Here is a 23,878-nt window from a genome sequence, read left to right as displayed (position 1 = left end):
CACTAATAGACACACCCCTGTTGAGAGGCTCTGATGTGGATAATTGCACTGAAGCTCCAACAAGTGGCCCTAAAGCATTTTCCACAGTCATTTCCTTGGTCAGAGAAGACTATTTGCCTTGTTTTTCTCTCCCTGGGCTACCCAACAAAGTGCTCTGCTCTGATCACCGGCCCCTTCCCTCTCAAATCCCTCCCTCCAAGAACCCAACTCCCCCAGTCCCTTAGCCCATCTCTATCCCTCCAAAATTGATGAGAGACACCAGTCGAGAATTCTTAGGTTAGTGTTGCAGACATAGAAATAGTATTAGTAAAACAGACATTCCCACTTCCACTACCAGGTCAACATTCCAACATTCCTACTAACCCTATTTCTATGGTCATAGACTTGTTCTGAGTTCCTCTCATGTATGTTCCACTGATGTGACCTTTTCCTCAGGCGGTAAGACACCCCTGCAGAACTTCCTAGGGATCGCCGAGCAACACGTGGGGCCCAACAATGGGGTTAGTGGTCACAGTCATCATTATCCAAATCATTATCCAAATCATTATCCTCCTCATCACAATCATCAATCCTAATCCTCATCATTGTATATGGATTTGACCTTATTGCTACAGTGAATCATAAGCCAACATAGCTGGCAATTATTGATATGAGCGAAGAGGTCCCTGGGCTTCTCTTCTCTCTCAAATATTGATGACCATTTTAATTGGCTTCTGCTAGCAAACCCGCTGACAATCTTTATCCCCCTCTCATCCTCTCACTCTCTCTTTCTTTCTCTCTCTTAACCCTCCTTCCTTCTCCCTCTCTCTTTCGCTCTCTTTCTTCACCCTCCCTCCTTTTATCTCTCTCTCTCTCTCTCTCTCTCTCTCTCTCTCTCTCTCTACTCTCTCTCTCTCTCTCTCTCTCTCTCTCTCAATCTCTTTCACTCTGTCTCGCTTCCTCTATATCTCTCTCTCTCCCTCTCTCTCTCCTCTCCTCTCTCCCCATACCCCCCCCCTCCCCTTCTCTCAACAGGCCCTAGTGACTCAGATGTCAAGTCCTGCCGTGACCAACCCCACAGCCCTGACAGCCGAGGAGTACTTCAGTCCGAACCTGCCCCTGGGCACCCGGGATATTGGCCACCCCTGTCAACTCACCACCAAGACTCAAAGGTGACAGCGACAGCCATCACAGCCCTTATAACAACCTCTATGCCTGGGGCCCTTGGCTATAATAGTCCTGTCCAGAACCATACAATATGTATGCATCCCAAATGGCACCCTATTCCCTTTATAGTGCATTACTTTTGACCAGGACCCAATGTAGTGCATTATATAGGGAATAGGGTGCCATTTTGGATGCGGTCTACAGTATGTCTCTGGCCCTGTCAAGTGTTTTGGTTCTGGCCCATGCATGTACATGTTTTCCTTCTATCCAATCTATGTATGATGTGTGATCTGGTAATTGACTAGGAACCTGGATATCACATCAATAGCCGTTTAGAATTCTGCTGGTTATTGGATAGATTGTGACAAGGCAACAGTGAGATGATGTCCCAGCCCGATTACTAGGCTACTAGTACATTATCTCGTCGGTTGAAAATAAACATGGAATGGCCTGAACAGAAACTCTGCACACACAGTACTTTTGAGAACAGTTGATTGCCGAGTCAATGGTGAAGCCGATCTTTTGCAGTGCAACAAATTACAAGGCTAAAAATATTCTCTCAGGATTTGATAAATGTTCTAGGATGAGATAGAAGTAGAGTTCCAGTCTCTCACAGTTTTTCAATATGCCTGCCGTGACCAACGAAGATGCTTTCTGTGCGACACGTTACTGCATTGTGCTGTTTGTAGTACTTGTGTATAACACGGTGGTGTTCATTAGGCACTTAACAGAACACAAATTCAACAGGGAGGGACTACTCTTCATTTTACGTTTCCAAACATTCTGCAACGTTGACCCCTTCTGAACAAGAGTCAGGTGTATTGTATAATATACATACGTACATGTTTCCCGGTTTCCTCAGGTTCAAGGCTAAGCTGTGGCTGTGTGAGTCCCATCCTCTGTCCTTAGCGGAGCAGGTGGCGCCCATCATTGACCTCATGGCCATCTCCAACGCCCTCTTCGCCAAGCTCAGGGACTTCATTACCCTGCGACTGCCCCCCGGCTTCCCTGTCAAGATCGGTGAGGGAGTAGAGGACACTCTCGTAACCAGATAATTTGCTCTGCATCCTAGAGACCTGGCACATCATGGTAGTGAGAGTGGAGAGAAAGGTTATCAAAAGTAGATCAGTGGTTTAAAGTGCTTAAGTAAAAATACTTCAAAATACTAATACTTAAGTCATTTTTTTAGGGGTATCTCTACTTTACTTGACTATTTATATTTTTGATGTTTACTTTTCCACTACATCCTTAAAGAAAATAATGTACTTTTTACTCCACACATTTTCCCTGACACCCAAAATGACTCATTACATTTTCAATGGACAGGAAAATGGTCCAATTCACACACTTATCAAGAGAACATCCCTGATAATCTCTACTGTCACTGATCTGGCGGACTCACTAAACACACGCTTCATTTCTAAATGATGTCTGAGTGTTGGAGTGTGCCCCTGGCTATCAGTAAATTAAGAAAACTAGAAAATTGTACCGTCTGGTTTCCTGAATATAAGGAATTTGAAATTATTTTTTGTTTTACTTTTGATACTTAAGTATATTCACTTTTACTTAATTAGTGTTTTACTGGGTGACTTTCACTTTCACTTGAGTAATTTTCTATTAAGGTATCTTTACTTTTACTCAAGTATGACAATTGGGTACTTTTTCCACCACTGAAGCTGACCCACCTGTCCTTATGCCAGAGGTGGCATTCTGGCTGCTCCTTAAATTCATTCAGATGCTGCCTCAAATATGTTTCATCGGGATTTGCCCAAAATGTGGTCTTTAGAACTTTAACGTTGGGAATATTTACACCTATTGCACGTTAATTATGAATCCAGTGATAATCCTAAATCCTAAACATCTCTCTCACTTCTCTTCGTCTTCTCAGAAATTCCCATCTATCACATCCTGAATGCCCGGATCACCTTTGGGAACCTGAACAGGTGTGAGGAGGGGTCTGTGATGGGGCCGGACCGGGTGGAGGGGGAGGTGGTCGGACAGAAGGACAGCAGCCCCAGGACTGACACAGACACACCCTCCCCAGGCAGCGATTCTTCTAGTGTCTCCAGCTCCAGCTCCACGAGTGAGAAACGCACACACACACACACACACACACACACACACCAACCCCCGAGGGGAGGATGGCTCATAATAATGCTGGAATGGATTAAATGGAATGGCATCAAACACATGGAAACCAGGTGTTTGATGTATTTGATACCATTCCACTCATTCCACTCCAGCCATTACCACGAGCTCATCCTCCCCAATTAAGGTGCCACCAACCTCCTGTGATACACTCCATCTTTACACTACAAATAGGGCCAGGAGTGTTTCCCGATCACATGACTTGACCAGGACAAAGTCAGTGTTTACTTGGTTGGACAGGAAACACTCATAATAACATAACATGAGGGTTGTTTGTGAATTGAGGTGGGATTTGGGCATGACATTTTGGAAAAATATGAACCTCATTTTGATTTCAATATTTTTGGCTACATTTTCCCATTCTAAATGCATCTAATATGGCAGCAGTAACACCAATGACGGTAACACGACCAATGACACATTTTAGGAAACTGAGGATGTTATTAAATGGAGACTACAGCTCAAATCTAACTCTTAGATGTTAAGTCCCCCATATGGTTCTGGACCGGTTCCGACTGACATTTTGGCGTACAAAGTGTTCTGTTAACGCCGTAGGGTCCGTACCTTATAGCACCAAAAAGGCCCATCTGTCTGCTCTCCTTTCCACTCCCTCAGCGGAGCTATATTTAGAAAGCATTTCAGTCATCTCAATCTCTATTGCCCCACTTCTGTTGAATAGGAAAAAAATCATATATGATTTTCATATTTTCATAATATTTCTACTCTGTGCTTGTGTCCTCAAATGTTAGTACACCCCAGATATATATAACTAGTATTACCAGAAAGGTGAGTTCCAGACCTTTCTAAAACTATGCAGCATTACCAGTTATTGTTTATGGCCAGCTCATGAATAATAATTATGTTTGGGTATGTCTATTTAGGTGAAATGTTTTATTTTTTTCCCCCTATCATTCATGAGTAATTAACCTTTACAAAATAATTTACTAAAGTGATATGATTCATATTTTTACTCACAATGTAATTTTCCCTTCATTTAAATTGAGTACCACCAATGACACTTTAAATTAATGACATTCTAAAAGGGTGTGATTGGCTAAAAAAATGTCTTTAATATAAACCCCTCCCCCTCCGTTTGCCACTGGAGGGAATACTCAAGGTCCTTGTGTATCTTTATAATGAGTGAATTTATTTTAATAGCCTTCTTTGTTTTTAGTGGCCCTTACAATATATTAAATACTTTAGTTAACTTTTTACCATTCAAAATAATAGATAGCTATCTCTATCCCAAAAACATGTCACTACAACTCTACTCATCGCGTCTTGGACAAGCCAATTGTTCTAAGTACTTTAAACAATGCATAAACATAAAGTATTGCAATATAAATGACTTGCATTATGTTGTATCATTGATAAACAGTTAATATAAACAAAACATGTATGATGTGTAACTATTTGGCATTTTAAAGTGTTTTTCATTGTTGCTAAGGCAAGGGATGCAAATGCCACAGCAATTCAGGAATGACCCATAACATCCCATCACTCCTGTGCCGTGTCACTCCCTCTATGCAGCGTCGTGTCATGGAGGGGAGATCCCCCCGTGTGTGTTCGAGCCCCCTCAGGGTTACACTGTGCTGGGAGGCAACCAGAGGGCCAACAACATGCGTGGTGATGAGGAGGAGGACCTGCTGCAGTTTGCCATCCAACAGAGTCTGCTGGAGGCTGGCTCTGAGTACGACCAGGTCAGACTCACTCTGGCCCCTCATAGGGCTTACTGCCATCTCAAAACCTGGCTCGTCTTCGTTAAAGAACACAAAGAAAAACGTTGGAAAACCATTTGCAAAGGAAAATGAGTGTTTCTTACTGGGAAAGTCCAGGTAGTCCCTACACATTTTAGTTTGTTTCCTGACATTTGGTGCCTAATGAACATGAAGTATGGTATGATGGTAGTCCTCTTCGTTCCTAAGTGGAACACAAGTCATGGTAGTCGCGTAACCTTAACTCTAAAGTAATACCATATTTCGGGGGCTCGTTCGGGATGTTAATCAACTACAGGCACATCGCATTAGTAGTGTGTACAGTTGTGCAAAGATCTACAAATACCAGATACACTGTAAAGGCGTGGTATAAGTTTATCCTATCAGCTAGCTAGACAAACAGTTGACTCAGTATCCTAGGCCATAATCCAATGTCAACACTGAGATTGAAACTACAAGAGCCTTTGGTGAGTCTTGTTGACTATCTCTCTGACTCTGTCTACTTCCTGGTGTGTGTATAGGTGACTATCTGGGAGGCGCTGACCAACAGCAAGCCCAGCACACGTACTCTTCCCTGTGACCCCAGTCGCCTGCAAAGGTCTGCGCTTTCTCTGCACTCGACTCGCTATCCTACTCAGCCTTTGTTTGCTTTAGCCTTGGCTCGCCCTTCTCCAGCACACTGGAGGCCAGAGAGCTTCCTGGCTGCGTTCACAGCACACAATGTCACTGTTGACTCACTCCTATTCATGCACACACTGTTGTCTTTGCCTGCACCTCATACAATAGATACACTCTGAGTGACTGGCCCCCACCTCATACAGTAGATACACTCTGAGTGACTGGCCCCCACCTCATATGGTAGATACACTGACTGACTGGCCCCCACCTCATACAGTAGATACACTCTGACTGACTGGCGCCCACCTAATACGGTAGATACACTCTGACTGACTGGCCCCCACCTCATATAGTAGATACACTCTGACTGACTGGCCCCCACTGATATATCGTAGATCTGCCTCTCTCCTGTATGCCCTCTCTGGAAACAGTATACTGCATGCTACATCAACTCAAACTAGCACAATTTTGTGTGTGCGTGTGGTTTTACTAACCTTTACTAAGGATAAAATTCAGACAAGTGGGGACATTTTGACCGGTCCTCACGAGGAAAAAAGCTATTTTAGGCTCAGGGGTTAGGTTTAGTGTTACAATTAGAGTTAGAATTAGGGGTTAGGTTTAGGGTTACAATTAGAGTTAGAATTAGGGGTTAGGTTTAGGGTTACAATTAGAGTTAGAATTAGGGGTTAGGTTTAGGGTTACAATTAGAGTTAGAATTAGGGGTTAGGTTTAGGGTTACAATTAGAGGTTAGGTTTAGGGTTACAATTAGAGTTAAAATTAGGGGTTAGGTTTAGGGTTACAATTAGAGGTTAGGTTTAGGGTTACAATTAGAGGTTAGGTTTGGGTTTAAGGTTAGGGGTTAGGGGAAACTACAATTTTGAAGGGGAATCAATTGTTTGGTCCTCACAAGGATAGTAAAACAAATATGTTTGTGTGTGTGTGTGTCTGTGTTGGTGTGTGTTTGCATGTACACATACGGACGTGCGTGCATGCACATGACAACTCCTTTTTCTTACTCAAATGAAGTCTTGTCAAAATAAATCTAGGTCCACCATATTTTTCAACCATTTCCACTGTCACTGTCAATTCCTCTATTCTCCTTATGCAATAACCAGGTTTCCAACCCCATTGTCTCCTCCCCCACACCCTTCTCCTCCAGGACTCCTCAGCACAGGCCTTGCCCTCCAGCCAGCCTCTGTAACACGCCCACCAAGAAGCCCCCCGCAGCCTGTAGCTACGACCAGCAACTCCGCCTGGCCATGGAGCTGTCGGCGCAGGACCAGGCAGAGGCCGAGCTACTGCGACGGCAAGAGGAGGAGGAGCTGCAGCGGATCATCCAGCTGTCACTCATGGAGAAATGAGAGCCTGATTGGCCAGTTGGGCTGTAGGAGGTATGGGAGAGGAGGAGGAGAAGGTGCAGAGAAGGTAGTCAATAGGAGCATCCTACTCCTGGCTGTGACAGCCTTGCTCCTCCGACCGTCCCATATCCCCTTTCCCACTGTGCTCCTTCAATAAGAGCCTGTCTGTGTGGCACAACAGGGCTCTACAGTGCTGATACAGCTACAATACAGACTCACTACTCTCTGGTGCCACTCTGCACTCGCAGTCAGTGCACGTTTACAACAAGAAACAAGAAGAAACACTTTTAATGGAATGCTACATTGACCGACCACATCAGTGGTGCTAGGGTAATACAAATTGTGTTTGTGTGTGAAGGCCATGCGTTAATAAACGGTCCTGTGATTGGGGGATAGGGTTTGTGTCCACTTCACAGACCTGGGTCTTATTCATTAGGCACCAAACGAAAGAAAATGTAATGAAACAGGGACGGACTACCTGAAATTGTCTAATAAGAAACACTTGTTATCGTTTACTGTTGCAAATCATTCTGCTATAGTGTGCCCTAATGAATACTGCCCTCTGTGTGAGTGTCAGGTGGGTCAAAGGGGTGGGATGTTGACAGACCCTATTACTTCCTCATTTTTAATAGATTGATACATTTTTTCCCCCCCTTTGATTTGCATAAAATCAAAACGTACTGTAGTTAGACTGTGGATGGATGTTTATGGTCCTAATAAGTAGATAGAATAATAACCCTATAGAGTTCATGTTAATATGATAACACCATGACAGGAGTTCATGTTAATATGATAACACCATGACAGGAGTTCATGTTAATATGATAACTCCATGACAGGAGTTCATGTTAATATGATAACACCATGACAGGAGTTCATGTTAATATGATAACTCCATGACAGGAGTTCATGTTAATATGATAACGCCATGACAGGAGTTCATGTTAATATAACACTATGACAGGAGTTCATGTTAATATGATAACGCCATGACAGGAGTTCATGTTAATATGATAACTCCATGACAGGAGTTCATGTTAATATGATAACGCCATGACAGGAGTTCATGTTAATATGATAACACCATGACAGGAGTTCATGTTAATATGAAACACCATGACAGGAGTTCATGTTAATATGATAACGCCATGACAGGAGTTCATGTTAATATGATAACGCCATGACAGGAGTTCATGTTAATATGATAACGCCATGACAGGAGTTCATGTTAATATGATAACGCCATGACAGGAGTTCATGTTAATATGATAACGCCATGACAGGAGTTCATGTTAATATGATAACGCCATGACAGGTGTTCATGTTAATATGATAACACCATGACAGGAGTTCATGTTAATATGATAACGCCATGACAGGAGTTCATGTTAATATGATAACACTATGACAGGAGTTCATGTTAATATGATAACGCCATGACAGGAGTTCATGTTAATATGATAACACTATGACAGGAGTTCATGTTAATATGATAAGGCCATGACAGGAGTTCATGTTAGTATGATAACACTATGACAGGAGTTCATGTTAGTATGATAACACTATGACAGGAGTTCATGTTAATATGATAAGGCCATGACAGGAGTTCATGTTAATATGATAACACTATGACAGGTGTTCATGTTAATATGATAACACTATGACAGGAGTTCATGTTAGTATGATAACACTATGACAGGAGACTGGTCCGTTGGCAGCTTGTCTGTTCACAACAGTTACAGCATCCTATACCTTTCAATGTGTACTGCCACCATACAGCTGCTGTTTCTCACCCTTTGAACTCCAGAGGGGCTAATATAACCATGACATACACAATATGGCTACACATGAATTAATATATACTGAACAAAATATAAACGCAACATGCAACAATTTCAACAATTTTCCTGAGTTACAGTTCATATAAGGAAATCAGTCAATTTAAATAAATTCATTAGGCCCTAATCTATGGATTTCACATGACTGGGAATACAGATATGCAGCTGTTGGTCACAGATACCTTGAAACAAAAGGTAGGGGGTGTGGATCAGAAAACCAGTCAGTATCTGGTGTGACTACCATTTGCCTCATGCAGCGCGACATATCTCCTTCGCATAGAGTTGATCAGGCTGTTTGTCATCTGCCCAGTACAGTTGAAACCGGGATTCATCCGTGAAGAGCACACTTCTCCAGCATGCCAGTGGCCATCGAAGGTGAGCATTTTCCCACTATAGTCGGTTACGACCCTTGTGAGGACGACAAGCATGCAGATGAGCTTCCCTGAGACGGTTTCTGACAGTTTGTGCAGAAATTCTTCGATTGTGCAAACCCACAGTTTCATCAGCTGTCCGGGAGGTTGCTCTCAAGATGATCCCGCAGGTGAAAAAGCCGGATGTGGCGGTCCAGGACTGGCATGGTTACACATAGTCAGCGGTTATGAGGCCAGTTGAACATACTGCATATTAACATCCAATGTGTGACATTGGAGGAGGCTTATGGTAGAGAAATAAACATTACATTCTCTGGCAAGAGATCTAGTGGACATTCCTGCAGTCAACATGTCAATTGCACGCTCCCTCAAAACTTGAGACATCTGTGGCATTGTGTTGTGTGACAAAACTGCACATTTTAGAGTGGCCTTTTATTGCCCTTAGCACAAGGTGCACCTTTGTAATGATCATACTGTTTAATCAGCTTCTTGATATGCCACACCTGTCAGGTGGATGGATTATCTTGGACAAATGCTCCTGTCATGGCGTTATCATATTAACATCAACTCCTGTCATGGTGTTATCATATTAACATGAACTCCTGTCATGGTGTTATCATATTAACATGAATGTGTGACATTGGAGGAGGCTTATGGTAGAGAAATAAACATGACATTCTCTGGCAAGAGATCTAGTGGACATTCCTGCAGTCAACATGTCAATTGCACGCTCCCTCAAAACTTGAGACATCTGTGACATTGTGTTGTGTGACAAAACTGCAAATTTTTGAGTGGCCTTTTATTGTCCTCAGCACAAGGTGCACCTTTGTAATGATCATACTGTTTAATCAGCTTCTTGATATGCCACACCTGTCAGGTGGATGGATTATCTTGAAGAAATGCTCACTAACAGGGATGCAAACAAATTTGAGTGAAATAATCTTTTTGTGCGTATGGAACATTTCTGGGATCTTTTTTTTCAACTCACGAAACATGGGACCAATGCTTTACATGTTGCGTTTATATTTTTGTTCAGTGTAGATCCATCTTTTTCACAGAGGTTATTACAGGGAGCACATATATTGTAGGTTTCTGTTATGAAGGGAGAGGTGGGACATGGAGAGACTAGAGATGACAGAAATGAGGACTGGTGGAGACACGTTTCATGGTGAGCTTTGTGAGTTTGATATTTTACTGAAAAAAAAAGCCTCTGCACTCGATATGAATGGAGTTGTGATGTGTTTGTTTGCATGGGGAATGGAGTGGTACTTGTGTGACATCTCAGCATGGCCGACACTTCTGTGGGTTTTCATTTCTGACCTGAGCCAATCTCGGAGGGGGGGGCAGGCGATATACATTAAATGGGCAGGTGTCACAAATTGCTTGTTTTTTAGTTTTTTTGTGAAGTTATGAAAACAAAGAACATTAGGACATCAGCACAAATTAGGAGTCCGGTTCATACTCCTATTTATTGTTTAGCTTGCCAGATTATTATTATTTTAAGTGGCTGGTTTTCACAAAGTAGGATTTAAAGGCAATGAAACATTTTGTGGCGTATGTAAGGAAGTCAATAAAACAACTTTTTTTTAAAAAACATCTGTGGTATTCCTGTTTCTTTCATTAAACAAGCAGTTCACAACTTAATATCAGATGACTTATCTCCAGGACCAAACCAGTGTCTAAGTGATGTTCTACGTTCTGTTAAAATTATACGATAAGAAAAAGTCCTTAAGAATTACTCGATGTCATCATAGAACGGGCAATACAATAACCTGCATAAACCAGCATAATCTTCACTGAAGTTTATATATTGGTGTAAAGTACATATGCAACAACATTTTAAAGTACTTCTTAAGTAGTTTTTTGGAGTATCTGCACTTTATATTTTTGCCAACTTTTACTTTTCTACATTCCTTAAGAAAATATACTTTTTACTACATACATTTTCCCCTGACACCCAAAAGCATTCGTTACATTTTGACGATAAGGAAAATACTTATCAATAGAACATCCCTGGTCATCCCTACTGTCTCTGATCTGGTGGTCTCACTAAACATCCCTGGTCATCCCTACTGTCTCTGATCTGGTGGTCTCACTAAACATCCCTGGTCATCCCTACTGTCTCTGATCTGGTGGTCTCACTAAACATCCCTGGTCATCCCTACTGTCTCTGATCTGGTGGTCTCACTAAACATCCCTGGTCATCCCTACTGTCTCTGATCTGGTGGTCTCACTAAACATCCCTGGTCATCCCTACTGTCTCTGATCTGGTGGTCTCACAACATCCCTGGTCATCCCTACTGTCTCTGATCTGGTGGTCTCACTAAACATCCCTGGTCATCCCTACTGTCTGATCTGGTGGTCTCACTAAACATCCCTGGTCATCCCTACTGTCTCTGATCTGGTGGTCTCACTAAACATCCCTGGTCATCCCTACTGTCTCTGATCTGGTGGTCTCACTAAACATCCCTGGTCATCCCTACTGTCTCTGATCTGGTGGTCTCACTAAACATCCCTGGTCATCCCTACTGTCTCTGATCTGGTGGTCTCACTAAACATCCCTGGTCATCCCTACTGTCTCTGATCTGGTGGTCTCACTCAACATCCCTGGTCATCCCTACTGTCTCTGATCTGGTGGACTCACTAAACAAAAAATGCTTTGTTTGTTAATTATGTCTGAGCGCGAGTGTACCCCTAGGCTATCCGTCAATAAAAATAATTGTGCCGTCTGGTTTGCTTAATATATGGAATTTGAAATGGTTTATACTTTTACTTTTGATACTTCACTATATTTAAAACCAAATACTTTAACTTTTATTCAAGTAGTATTTTATTGGGTGACTTTCACTTTAGTCATTTTCTATTAAGGTATCTTTACTCAAGTATGAAAATTGAGTACTTTTTCCCACCACTGAGTTTATGACAACCCAGTACCATGGCTGATCTCTGAATATACTTTATTCTGTGCCAGTAGCATACCACTCTGCATCCCACTGCTGGCTTGCCTGTGAAGCTTATCTTGGTTGGTCACAGTTGCTCACTGGATGGGAGACCAGATGCTGCTGGAAGTGGTGTTGGAAGGCCAGGAGGCACTTTTTTTTTTTAAATGCCCCAGGGTAGTGATTGGGGACATTGCCCTGTGTAGTGTGCCGTCTTTCAGGTGGGATGTTAAATGGGCGTCCTGACTGTGGTCACTAAAGTACTTTAAAAAATAAATTTATTTATTTATTAAAAACTTTTTTTTTTTTTATAAAGAGTACTAATGTTACTGTCCCCACTATAACAAAGAAATGCTTAAACATGTCATTTTGTCCTTGAAACATTTATTGAAATACTGTAGAATTCCATTCATCCCTATGGAGGACTGCTCCTTCTGAGGAGCACCAATATGGTGGCCGGTGGCTTCAAAGTCTCTCATTGGCCATTACATAGCATCAGCAAACCAGGGTTTATACACATAATTGGGTGATTGATACCCTAACTCCAAGCCAGCTCACCAACTGACAGAAGTGAAAGCACAGCACAAGCACAGCCTAGGAACTAGACAGAGGGGCTGTTTTGAGCGGCATTCACATCCACCATCTTTAAAAACAAATCTGATTTTGCTGGCGGCGCTTCAACGTACTTGACATTTCACGCCACGGGTAACAGTTTAGTGACAACCAAGGGCCCTTTGGCTCCTGTTATTTTGGAAAGACAACACTGCAATGAAGTGTGCTATTATATGTAGCATCCAGCCAAAGAATTCCAATATGATTCAGCTGTCGGCAGTCTGGAATAGTGGCAACCTCGATGAACAACATTAAAACCGCTAAGAGGGGCTCAGTGCTGCAAACGCGTGGAGAATCCTTAAAAAGACGGAGAGGATAAATAATGAGTCCCAAATGCGAAATGCCACCCCATTCCCTATATAGTGCACTAGTTTTGACCGGGGCCCATATGGCCATAGCCAAAAAGTTGTGCACTATGTAGTGAATAGGGTGCCATTTGGGACGTAAACATCTCCAGTATACAGGCGGGAGCTAAACCAAAACATCTGCACCAAGGATGAGACACCTCATTTAAAACACTTTCCTCTCCGTTATTGACATTGGAGGGAACATATTGAACTTCCATAATAAAGCCATTAAAAATGTTTTGGTGTACTATTTCAACATTTTAGTTAAACTACTGAGTTTTAGGGGCAGGCTTTACGGTTCATTCACACGAGGCAGATTATTTGAAAGCTTTCCAGTACAATAGCGTCTGATCTACACAGGGGTCTACGTCATCTGGGAGGCTGGAAACCTAAATCCGAGACTATTTTAATTAAGAATGGATGAACCGGAGGAGTCACATCGTCAGCGTTAAATATTCTACAGTGCAGACTTCACTACCTTAAGGAAACATCACTTACATGTAGAGGCTGGATATTTCTCAAAACACATTGGATTAAAACTTTAGAGTGGGACCTTGGACCTTCTCCAATACGTTTGAGAGGAAGGTGAGGAGATAGGATTCACGGAAAACCAGTGTCCCCCCCCCCCCAACTTTACTGGCACTTCCTGTCCTGTCCACATGGGGGATGTAAAGACAGATCAACATAAGGCGGGGCTGTTGAAACAGAGCTGAGTTCAGCAGGGCACAACTTTGAGGATTGTTCACATAGAAATATGTTATGTGGAACAAACATGACTAACATGTAGACTAAGGAACCATGTCGTTTCTATTCAGGACATTTCTATCTGCAACACTCCACAGCGTTGACAACTGAACGCAGTGCACCCCAGGAGGATCTCCTAAAAAAACATCCTCTTGATTTCAATAAGGAATCATAGGAGTCATGATATATGTACTTTTGTTTCTTTAATAGTCACAGCTAAGAATAGGATAAAAAAATAAAAGATCAACGTTGTCTTGTTGAAAAGAAGAATAAAAGATGTGACTTACAGACAGGCTACCATAGATTCAGTGCAAAAACACTCCCCAGGTAAAAACTTTAAAAAAAAAACTTTAAAAAAAGGTAAAAACAAGAGAGTAAAGTGCATGTTTTTTGAGAAACAGCCCCCTCTTTTTAATTGTAAAAATTACAACTGTTTTAGAAACCATAAGGGGGGGGATAAGCACCTACAGTAACAAACCTCCAGAGTCAGCATTCACCTGAACACTAACAGATTACATAGAGTCCAACACAGCTAGTCAGTGCACACACACACACTACAGACAAGGGCCCAAGGGGGACAGTCTGGACATAGTGCACATGTCGGGCCTAGGACACCACACACACTCGCACGCATTCACACTCAGACACCCTCGGCCTAGGGCCGAGTGCAGTGAGGTCACATGGTGTGGTAGAGAACAGTGGCAGTCCGTTTCTTGTCGGCAGCCTTGCGGAGCCGCCGCAGCGGGTGACTCTTCCCGCGGGGTTGCTGCAGCGCGGTTGTCATAGTGACGTCGGGAGCGCTCGCCGGGGACTGGGTGCGGGTGAGCCGGGGGGAGGGGTCTGTCTCTAGCTCCTCCTCCCCTTGAAGAACAAGACATGGAGGTGAGGAGAGACAGGGAGGATCACTCCCTGCACTCTGGGAGCCCCTATCAGTCCTGTCTGAGTCCAGTGGGAACACCCCCCCTAGGGGGGCCCTGTAGGTGGTGGGGGGGCTGCGGGACAACACCCGCTGCTTCTTGGAGACATCGTCTGGGCTGGGGTGATGGTGGGAGCAGGGGTGAGGGGTGGGCATCAATGGGGGTCCGTGAGGGCTGGCGGTGGTGGGCCGTAGGTCCCAGTCACTCAGGTCGTTGGCTGACAGCTCCAGGCAGTCCAGCTTGGCCAGCGAGGCTGAGCGCTTCATCAAGGAGGGGGGCGTGAGGCCCGCTTGGCGGATCCGCGCCTCGATCTCCATGGCCCTCTGCCACACGGGAGTCTCCCTGTGATGCTGCCCCTGACCAGGTCTCTCTCCAGCCCCCAGGCCCCCCGCCTCGTACAGGAAGGCCTGCAGCTCCCTCAGAGTCTCCTGGATCTTCTCCAGCTCCTCACTGCTGCGTGCCAGGGCCAGCCTTCCATCGTGGGGCGGGGGAGGGGAGGGGCCATCCGTGTCTGAGTCAAGGGCCGTCACCCCCTCCAGCCACAGCAGTGCAGGGGGGGTCTGGGGCTGGACCCTAGATGGCGCTAGAGAAGAACATGCGATGATTGGGATGGGCTCAGGGGTGTGGCTGGCATCTGGGTAGTGAGAGAAGGAAGGGGCTGGGGCAACGTCCATGTCTGAGACGACAAACCCTCCCTGCTCCGTCTCTCCTTTGGGCTCTGCCGACACAGTGAACGCCTCGTTCAGAGTTCTTCCTTGCTCAGGATCAGGGGTAGGCCTACGCTGCTTGGGGCAGTCTGTGGTAGGAGCGAGGAGGGGTGGGCAGTCCGTGCTTGGCGTATGGAGAGGGGAGCCCGTGGGGTGGAACTCTGCACTGGGAGAGTGGAGAGGGGAGCGTTGGGTAGACGTGTTGCTGAGAGCTAAGTCCAGCTCCTGCCTCAGCCTCTGCTCCAGCTGTTTGGTGGCCCTGCGCACCGAGCCGGTCGGCCAATCCGACAGAGGCGTGGAGGGGGATTGTGGGTAGGAGGAGGGCGAGGTCAATGGGGTCTCCTCGTCCCGGTCGTCTGGGTGCAGCTGCTGGGGGCTGCGGGGGGCCGGCTGGCTGGAGGAGAGGGGCGCCGCCGGCGGGTGGGATATGGACTCTATCTCCGTGACAATATGGCGGACTGACACCCCGTTCTCGTGATGGGGAGGCGACGAGGCTTTTTCGTGACTGGCTCGGTCGCTACCGTCCTCCGTATGGGGGGAACTCTGAGATAGAGACGGAACAGAGAGAATGGTTTGGATGATAGCTAAGCACAGTTAGCTGTGTATTAATGCTGGGGGCGTCACTAAACGCTACCAAATGACATTTTATAGGAAAAAAAAAAAAAAAAGAGAACGACACCACTATTACAAAGTCTGTCGACAACGGCTGTCTCAAAAGGACTGGGGCCGTATGTATCAAGCGCCTCAGAGGGCTGATCTAGGATCAGGTCCCCCTGTCAAGATAATCTTTTTCATTGTGATCGAAAAGGCAGAACTGATCCTAAATCAGCACTCCCTCGTCTGAGACGTTTGATATGTAGAACCCCGATACTTCTAATTTGTACCTTTAGTTAACTAGGCAAGTCAGTTAAGAAAATATTCTTATTTTCAATGACAGCCTAGGAACAGTGGGTTAACTGCCTTGTTCAGGGGCAGAACAACAGATATGTACCTTGTCAGCTCGGGATTCGGTCTTCCAACCTTTCCGTTACTAGTCCAACACTCTAACCACTAGGCTACGCTGCCGCCGCAATACTGCCAATAGGTGGCAGTATTGTACAAACCATCCCCAAAGACATATCATTGTGTTGCTACATCCCTATCTAATGGATTAGTGAATTAGATCACAATTAATTCGATTACAATCCTCAATGGAGACAGTCAATCTTGTTTAAAATCACTCAGTAACTCTCAGCAGGGCTGTGGAGCTCTGAAGGCATTAGATAGATGGCACTCTACAAGAGGAAGGCATTCATCATTGAAATTTCACGTAAATAAACTTAAATGGCCGCCTCACCTTTCCCTGCTCCTCTTCCTCTGTGCTTGGCAGTGGTGGCAGTGCACCAGCAGGGTTCTCGGGGGACAGCGGCTGCAGCTCCTGGCTGGGGCACCGTGACTGAGGCGTCCGCTGAGCCATCTGCTCGGAAAGAGTCCGGGTCTTCCCGTCTTGGGACAGGCCCAGGAATTTCTCACGGGCGCTGAAGAAGTCGATGCTGTCCGTGCCGAGGTTGGAGGACGCGGTGATGCATGTGGCGTCGACAGGGTTAGCGGGGATAGTGTCTGTGTCACCGCTCCCGCTGGGGTTGTTGTTGTCATCGTTGGCGTAGGGTCCTAAAGACCGAGGCGCTGTTGGAGTGAGAGGGCTCACGGCCATGGGGGTCCCTGGGGACATCATACTGACACTGTCCCCCCTCTCGCTCAGCGGGTCTGACAGGGAGCGTCCCAGGGTGTCCGAGTCATCGCTGGACTCCAGGGTGGCCTGAGATACGACCTCCGAGCTGCTGAGGTCAGGCAGATCCAGGGTCAGCTCTACACGCTGGGATTTCTGTTTAGGCACAGGACTGGACAGCTGTGTGCTCAAACCTAGATGGAGGGGTTTGGCCAGTGGCTGGGGGAAGGGAGAAGGAGGGAGGATATGCAGCGAGGGGGGAGGATGGGGGACGGCGGTGATTGGCACAGTCACGGCCACCCCCACCAGAGCAGAGTTGTCCGTTCTCTCCTCGGGCACCACCGTGACTGCCAGCGGGAGGAAGGAGTCCTTGCGGGGTCCTCGCCCTCGAGAAAAGAGGCTCTCCCGGGAGTCACACAAACCGTTGGAGGCTGGCAGGCCAGGGGAGTGGGAGTGTGAGCGGGTGAGTCGGACGGGCTCTGACTGTGTGTCTGAGATGTGGGAGCCCTCGGTCTTGTTGTCGGGGTCATTGGCGGCACCAAGCGCCTGGAGCAGGAAGTGTTGCAGGGAGGGCGTGGGGCCATTGTTGTTGTGTGGTTCCGAGAGGCCCAGGGTGTGGCTGTGAGGGCCCGTCTTACACAGCGGAGCCTCGTGGCGCTCTGAGAGGTCGCTGTCCGAGTGGGAGCGCCACAACTTGTTGTGCCTCTGTTTACTGCGGAGAAAGGAGGAGGAAAGGTGTCTGTGTGAGAGCTGTGTGTGGTGCCCAGAATGTGAGAGCTGTGTGTGGGGCCCAGAATGTGAGAGCTATGTGTGGGGCCCAGAATGTGAGAGCCATGTGTGGGGCCCAGAATGTGAGAGCTGCCTACCTGGCCAGCAGGATACCCTGGTACTCCTCCAGCTGCTTCATGAAGGAGGGGTTGGGCTTGGTGACGCCGCGGCGCTCCTTGACGTAGTCGAAGGCCCTCTCCAGGTCCCAGCCGTACTCCTTCATGGCGTAAGCTATCACCGTGGAGGCCGAGCGACTCACACCCATCTTACAGTGGACTAGGCACTTAGCCCCTGCTTTCCTAATAGGGGAACACAGGACACGGGTTAGAGGAGAGGGAGTGAAGAGGACAAAGAGAGATGCAGAAGACAAACTGATTATGATACACAGTATTGTATCTTGTATTGATATAGTGTCTTATGGTAAACTCAACTCTGGACCTCGAAGCCAGTTCCACTGCTTGTTTTCATTGTTGCCCTCTAATCAGGGACTGATTTAGACCTGGGACAACAGGTGCAATTAATGATCAGGTAGAACAGAAAGCCAGCAGGCTCTGGACCTCGTAGGGTAAGAGTTGAATACCCCTGATCATTCATAACTTCATAAAAATAACAGTGCTAAAAACAAAAATGCAAAAAATGAAACTTAACAAAAAAAGTTATAAAATTAAAGAGAATCCCCTGAAACCTATTTAATAATAATACATTTTCAAGACACTCACGGACACCTAATGAAGTGCATCAAATCAGAGATCTTACCTGGCCTTGGTGATGAACTTGTAGGTGTCGTTCCAGTACTCCAGCAGGTTGGTGGCCTCCTCGTCGTACACGCGGATGTTGTGGTACTCAAACATGCCTGGGAAGAAGTTGTCGATCTCCCGCGTCACGTTGAGGATGTACCTCACACTGAAGGAGTGAAACAGAGAACGTCACTCGCTGGAACTTCGACTCCGTATTGAAACTGTGCTGCAACTGTCACAGTAACCAACAGTCTGACATGATGATAGACAACTCAGAATGGTCTCTTACCCGCTGGTCTGCAGCTCCTCCAAGTTGGAAGCATTCCACTCAGAGCCCTGGATACAAAACAGAATTAAGTCAAACTCGACATATCTGTAAGGTTAATCAGCAGAGAGACAAACAGGCAGAAAAAGGGACAAAAAGAGGAAGGTGACTTAAAAGTAGTGCACTATATAGGGAATAGGGTGCCAGTCCTTGTCTAAAGTAGTGCACTATATAGGGAATAGGGTGCCATGCAGTCCTTGACTATGTTCTTACCAGGTAAACATGGTCAAAGATCTCTGTGGGGCTGTCCATCTGACCCAGGATGACGATCATCTCGTTGTCAATAAACTCCTTGAACTCCCGAAGGTTGCACACCATCTGCATCTCCAGCTCTGTGCGAATCTGACGAACCAGTAGAGAGCCCATTAGAACCCGTAGAGAACCCGTAGAGAACCCGTTGAGTGTGTGACAAGGTCTTCAACCCACCTCTTTAGAGGTGACATTCTCCAGGTCTTTCTGCATCATGATCTCTCTGAGGCGAGTCTTGATCAACCTCTCCGTGCGCTCCCTCTCTGTGGGCCTGTGGACACACAAACACCCTCAGGACACATCCCTCAGTCTACCTCCCTCAGTCTACCTCGGAGGGTTGTGGGGGCTCTCTCGCCCAGAAGAGCTTCACACAACACTAAATATGACTAGTGAGGAAGCCACTAAGTGCCTCTGGTTTGATAAGAGCAGAGTCTCCACATCATACAAAACCACAGAACTCAGTTGAAGTCTAGATTTTATGTTCTTGTTTTAATGAAAAGTCCCTACCCTCTCCTCTCTCTAACTGCATCTAGAGGACACATTTAGCCACTTGTGCAGCGCTAAGGGCAACATGCCCTGATTAGGTCCCTTGAGACCCTCTTCTCCCCCCCCCACTCCCTCTCCTACCAAATCACCTCTTCACAATTCACACCGCAACGTAGGTCAGTAGCTACGCTCCCACAACAGTCAACATGATTGTGCAGCAGCAGAAGTGTGTTGGGACTTTGTGTTGTTGTCCCAGTCTGATAACCCGTCATGCTTATTATTATGTCGCGTCCTTATTGGAACATCGGAAAGAGCCAGGGGCAGCTTGTTTATAGAAACAAAGACTTGATTGGCCTCTTGAGGAAAGGGTTTGGGGACTTGGGGAACTTGGAACATGTTGCATCTTCCAAGAGACCGAGCTACTGCCAGGGTTGGGTTACTGGCTATGCCAGAGGTGCCTGACCTCTCTGAATAACACTCACCCATGTGCCAATGAACATAAGGGTAGGGGTCGATTTCATTTGAACTCAGTTAATTCAGGTAAACTCGGAATTGGAATCCATTGGAGTATCAGTTGAACACCTGAATTGAAATGGAATTGACCCCAACACACTACAATCGTAAGCACTACACTGTATGCAATTGCACACATTCAACCTATACACAAACACACATATTTGCGGGTGACAAATGTGGGTAAAATCCTCCACGTCAGAGTGAGCCCTCAATAGTGAATAAAATGAATGTGCAAAGAGCAAAGGCAAATATGATGTCTGTCAGACAGGTATCTCAGCTTTGGCAGTGACCCCAACAAGGTTGACTAACACTCGCATTGTCTGCCTTTAAGTGTGTGCAAAGTACTCAAGCTTAACCAGGGTGTGTGTGTCCGTGCACGTCTTTCAACTGTGCCTGCATGGCTAGGCTTAAAGCTAGCTGGGCCGTTGGATGTCAATCCAGAGGCTTACCGCTCCTTATCTCTCCAGTAAAATACCTTTAAAACAGTTTGGTTTTGACCTCTTAAAATGTCTTCCAACGTGTCGAGTGCTATTATTTCTACTCAATTACCCCTCCATCCTCCCCTTCGCTACGACTGCCCTGGGCCACCTGCTTCCGTCCATCCGCCCGCTCGCTCGTCTACCTATCTGTCTAGCAACTCTTTCCATGCATAACTAAAGCGGTCACGGAGAGGGGGCTATTTTCGACTCTGCTGGCACGCAAGCAGAGTTCTGGCGTTATAGACAGGCCCCCCTAAACGAGCAGGCACACGTGACAGCGTCTGGGTGGGGAATTTCCCCCGCTAATACAGACTTCTGAGCTGCATCTTTCTGCTACAGGAGATTGATACCTCGGTCATGACGAGGTAGCGCTCAGAGCTCTGTACGTGTTTGACCTCTGGTCTCTAAGGCAAAGGTCGCAGGGGGTCTTGGGAAGTCTGCCTGAAGCTGGGTGTTGTGGCAACAATGGAAGCAGATGACACTGCACTGGTAATTGGGCAATGTTGTTTTCTTTGGGAGAGAAGTCCATGTGACTTACCCCACACAAGACTTTCCCAATTGCTGTGAGAGAGAGTGTGAGTGTGAGTGAGAGAGTGAGAGAGTGAGAGAGTGAGAGAGTGAGAGAGTGAGAGAGAGACTGGTACACTCACACGTCAGTGAAGAGGACGGGCGAGTCGGCGCGGTGGGACTGGACGTCCTGCATGGCGTTCCACTCGTTGATGCAGACCTGGTCGGAGGAGACTTGGCTCTGGTAGTAGCTGACCCAGGTCAGGAACAGACTGCTGGGGTAGTAGTTGTGACAGCGGGCCACCTCACACGCCTTGTGGAGCGACTGCAGGGCAGACCTGGGGGGGGCACAGGTGGAGAGGGAAGGAGAGAACGGGAGAAAGAAAGATGAATAACAGGATAAACCAACAGATAAAAGAGGGGACAAGTCAGAGTAAAAGAGAGGGGGATGAGATGGCAGGAGAGAAAGGAGGCGCGCTCACCACATGGCCTGGACAGAGACCGGTTTGAAGACATGGACCCTGTTGACCGTGGACACACTGAAGCCCCTACAGAGACACAGACAGGTTATGTGACAGTCCCACTGGGCAGAAGAACTACAGTAAATGCAGGAAGGAGGAAACGGGTGTCGTATTGCTCTTCTTACCCATCTCCGTCCAAGTGGATCAGTGTGTCGCTCCACAGAGGTAGAACCAGCCCCATTGTGCATGAGCTGCAGGAGGAGACAGCTGTTAAAGATGCCACACACACACACACAACTCCAAAGAGGTGGGTCTCGCTAACACACACTGCATGGAGTGGTACTCACTACTAACCTGTCTGAAGAGCCAAAGTCCAGGCCCAGCACCACGCTCTCCTCAGTGTCCTGTCTCCCATTGGTGGACACCACCACCATGTAACGCGTGCACTGAGGCTGAGCGTACGCACTCTCCAGGCGCACAGCCTTATGGGAAAACGGGAGAGAGGGAGGGAGGGAGAATAAATATCCTCTGGTCAATCCCTCTGCATTTGGAAGTACTTATCAGAATAGTCAGACTCATTTGTCTGCCATGTCAATGAAACATCATGAATTTCACATTTGAACTTGATGTACGACGAGACGTACCAGGCGGATGCTGTCTTCTGGCCGCAGCACAGTGAACATGGTCTGCAGGTGCTGCTGGAGGTCACCTGGGGAAGGAGAGAGAAACAGATCAGAACACATTGCACACCATCTGCTCCTACTCATTACTCTTCTGGGTGAAGTTAGTCCACATTATGCAGACATACAAAAAAAGACAGTGTTTGATTAAACGCTTCTAGAAACTCCAAAACGTAGCTCGGATAAACATTTACATTCAAATGCAGCCAAGGTAACAGGAAATGTCCGTCACTTGAGAGCATTTCCCCACAATTAAGGGCCAAAAGGACATTTCGTCAGTGAAAACAAGACAGACATTGGGACGTACCAGACCTAGATAACAGAGCTGGTGAAAAACTCAGAAAACCCAGCGGAGAGTAGCCTTCCCACAAGTACACATACTTACAACAATTATCTCTGCCCTTGAGCACGAGGACACTGGTATGGAAAAACACACGCCTAAATAGCAACTCTATGGCAAAGCAACATGGATTCAGTGGCCCACCGGTGTCATATTGTAACAGCTATGGGGTCAATTGAACTGGACAGCTTTGCTCTGGTGACTTAGAGTAAGTGTTGGTTCCCTCAACACTGCAGAATGCCTGCTGCATTCCAATGATAAGCAGCACTATGGTTTGGCCTCATGTTGGGGCAGTGTCTGTTTCCCACGAGTCTGTGTTGAGAATTGAGGCGCGTTCAGCAGGACAACGTTGTGGAACATTTCTATGTTGTAAAGAACTGAACAGACAGGCTTCTCTGACATGTGAAGTAAAGAATCATGTTGGTTCTATTTGTGACATGTCCATCTGCAACGTTTACCTAATGAACTTACCCCTGTCCTATGGCTGTCTGTTGGTTGGTTGATTTGTTGCCAGTCAGTCAGCGGGAGGGCATACCTGTGTGTTTGTTCCGCCGCTGGCTGATGCGGGGCGCCGAGGAAGGGGAGGAGCCATTTCCCCGAGGCAGGAAGACAGCGGCGCCCTTCACCGTCAGGAAGCTCTCGCTGATGCTGATTGGAGAGAAAACAGGGTCACAGAGGGGCCAGAGACAGACGCTAACAAAACGTTCCCGGGCTAGAGGTTCACACACACAGACACAGACGGAGCTTCATTCTTCATAAGCCAGTCTGAAGAGCAACAACAGCATGTGATCCAGGCGGCTACATCTCATAAACAGACAGAGCCACGTGCACTCCAACAAAGAACACAACGTTCCCCTCTGGCCAGGCCGCATCCCCCTAACAGCTGGAGGCTAGGAGGTAGAGCTGAGGGTCAGAGCCCCCCCCCCCCTGCAAAACTGGCTCAGACTGAGCAGAGCTCACGCTGTGGGAGTTCATGTACGGGATCACTCCGTGGTACCACATAATCAAATTAACTATAGTACCCAGCACACCATCACCACACTAGAACAAGTGGCGAGGTCACGTGATCGACAGGGGATACCATCTGATGGATATGGTGTGTGTACGTACACGAGCGGGTAGCCTATATCTCCACAGCACAGAATATATACTCTACAGAAT

The 23,878-nt window shown here is 46.5% G+C and overlaps 2 protein-coding genes across 4 annotated transcripts in view; one reads left to right on the top strand and one right to left on the bottom strand.

The window, feature by feature from the left end:
* LOC106580800 (ankyrin repeat domain-containing protein 13B) overlaps positions 1 to 10,791 on the top strand; it is a 37,083-nt gene extending 26,292 nt beyond the window's left edge. Inside the window, exons 9-15 of the mRNA XM_014162240.2 lie at positions 436 to 500; positions 1,015 to 1,151; positions 2,009 to 2,166; positions 3,035 to 3,229; positions 4,825 to 4,994; positions 5,531 to 5,607; positions 6,788 to 10,791. Of these exons, the coding sequence (XP_014017715.1) occupies positions 436 to 500; positions 1,015 to 1,151; positions 2,009 to 2,166; positions 3,035 to 3,229; positions 4,825 to 4,994; positions 5,531 to 5,607; positions 6,788 to 6,989 (1,004 nt within the window). The 3' untranslated portion in view covers positions 6,990 to 10,791. The remainder of the gene's footprint in view (positions 1 to 435; positions 501 to 1,014; positions 1,152 to 2,008; positions 2,167 to 3,034; positions 3,230 to 4,824; positions 4,995 to 5,530; positions 5,608 to 6,787) is intronic.
* A 1,710-nt stretch (positions 10,792 to 12,501) lies between these two features.
* LOC106580797 (protein phosphatase Slingshot homolog 2) overlaps positions 12,502 to 23,878 on the bottom strand; it is a 35,043-nt gene continuing 23,666 nt past the window's right edge. For 2 of the 3 annotated variants that reach the window (XM_014162232.2, XM_014162231.2), the window contains 13 exons: positions 23,253 to 23,365; positions 22,342 to 22,406; positions 22,052 to 22,179; positions 21,883 to 21,948; positions 21,719 to 21,784; positions 21,380 to 21,574; positions 19,426 to 19,519; positions 19,213 to 19,341; positions 18,964 to 19,010; positions 18,694 to 18,840; positions 18,036 to 18,236; positions 16,798 to 17,881; positions 12,502 to 16,004 (listed from right to left, as the gene is read on the bottom strand). In XM_014162232.2, coding sequence (XP_014017707.1) covers positions 14,514 to 16,004; positions 16,798 to 17,881; positions 18,036 to 18,236; positions 18,694 to 18,840; positions 18,964 to 19,010; positions 19,213 to 19,341; positions 19,426 to 19,519; positions 21,380 to 21,574; positions 21,719 to 21,784; positions 21,883 to 21,948; positions 22,052 to 22,179; positions 22,342 to 22,406; positions 23,253 to 23,365 — 3,826 coding nt within the window. In that variant the 3' untranslated portion in view covers positions 12,502 to 14,513. Of the gene's footprint in view, positions 16,005 to 16,797; positions 17,882 to 18,035; positions 18,237 to 18,693; positions 18,841 to 18,963; positions 19,011 to 19,212; positions 19,342 to 19,425; positions 19,520 to 21,379; positions 21,575 to 21,718; positions 21,785 to 21,882; positions 21,949 to 22,051; positions 22,180 to 22,341; positions 22,407 to 23,188; positions 23,366 to 23,878 lie in introns of those variants that run through there. The other variant, XM_014162233.2, reaches the window with a different exon arrangement.

The sequence above is a fragment of the Salmo salar genome, chromosome ssa20 (genome assembly GCF_905237065.1).
Source record: "Salmo salar chromosome ssa20, Ssal_v3.1, whole genome shotgun sequence".
NCBI lineage: Eukaryota > Metazoa > Chordata > Actinopteri > Salmoniformes > Salmonidae > Salmo > Salmo salar.
Note: the sequence above shows the minus strand (reverse complement) of the source record. Positions and strands in the feature narration are given on the sequence as shown.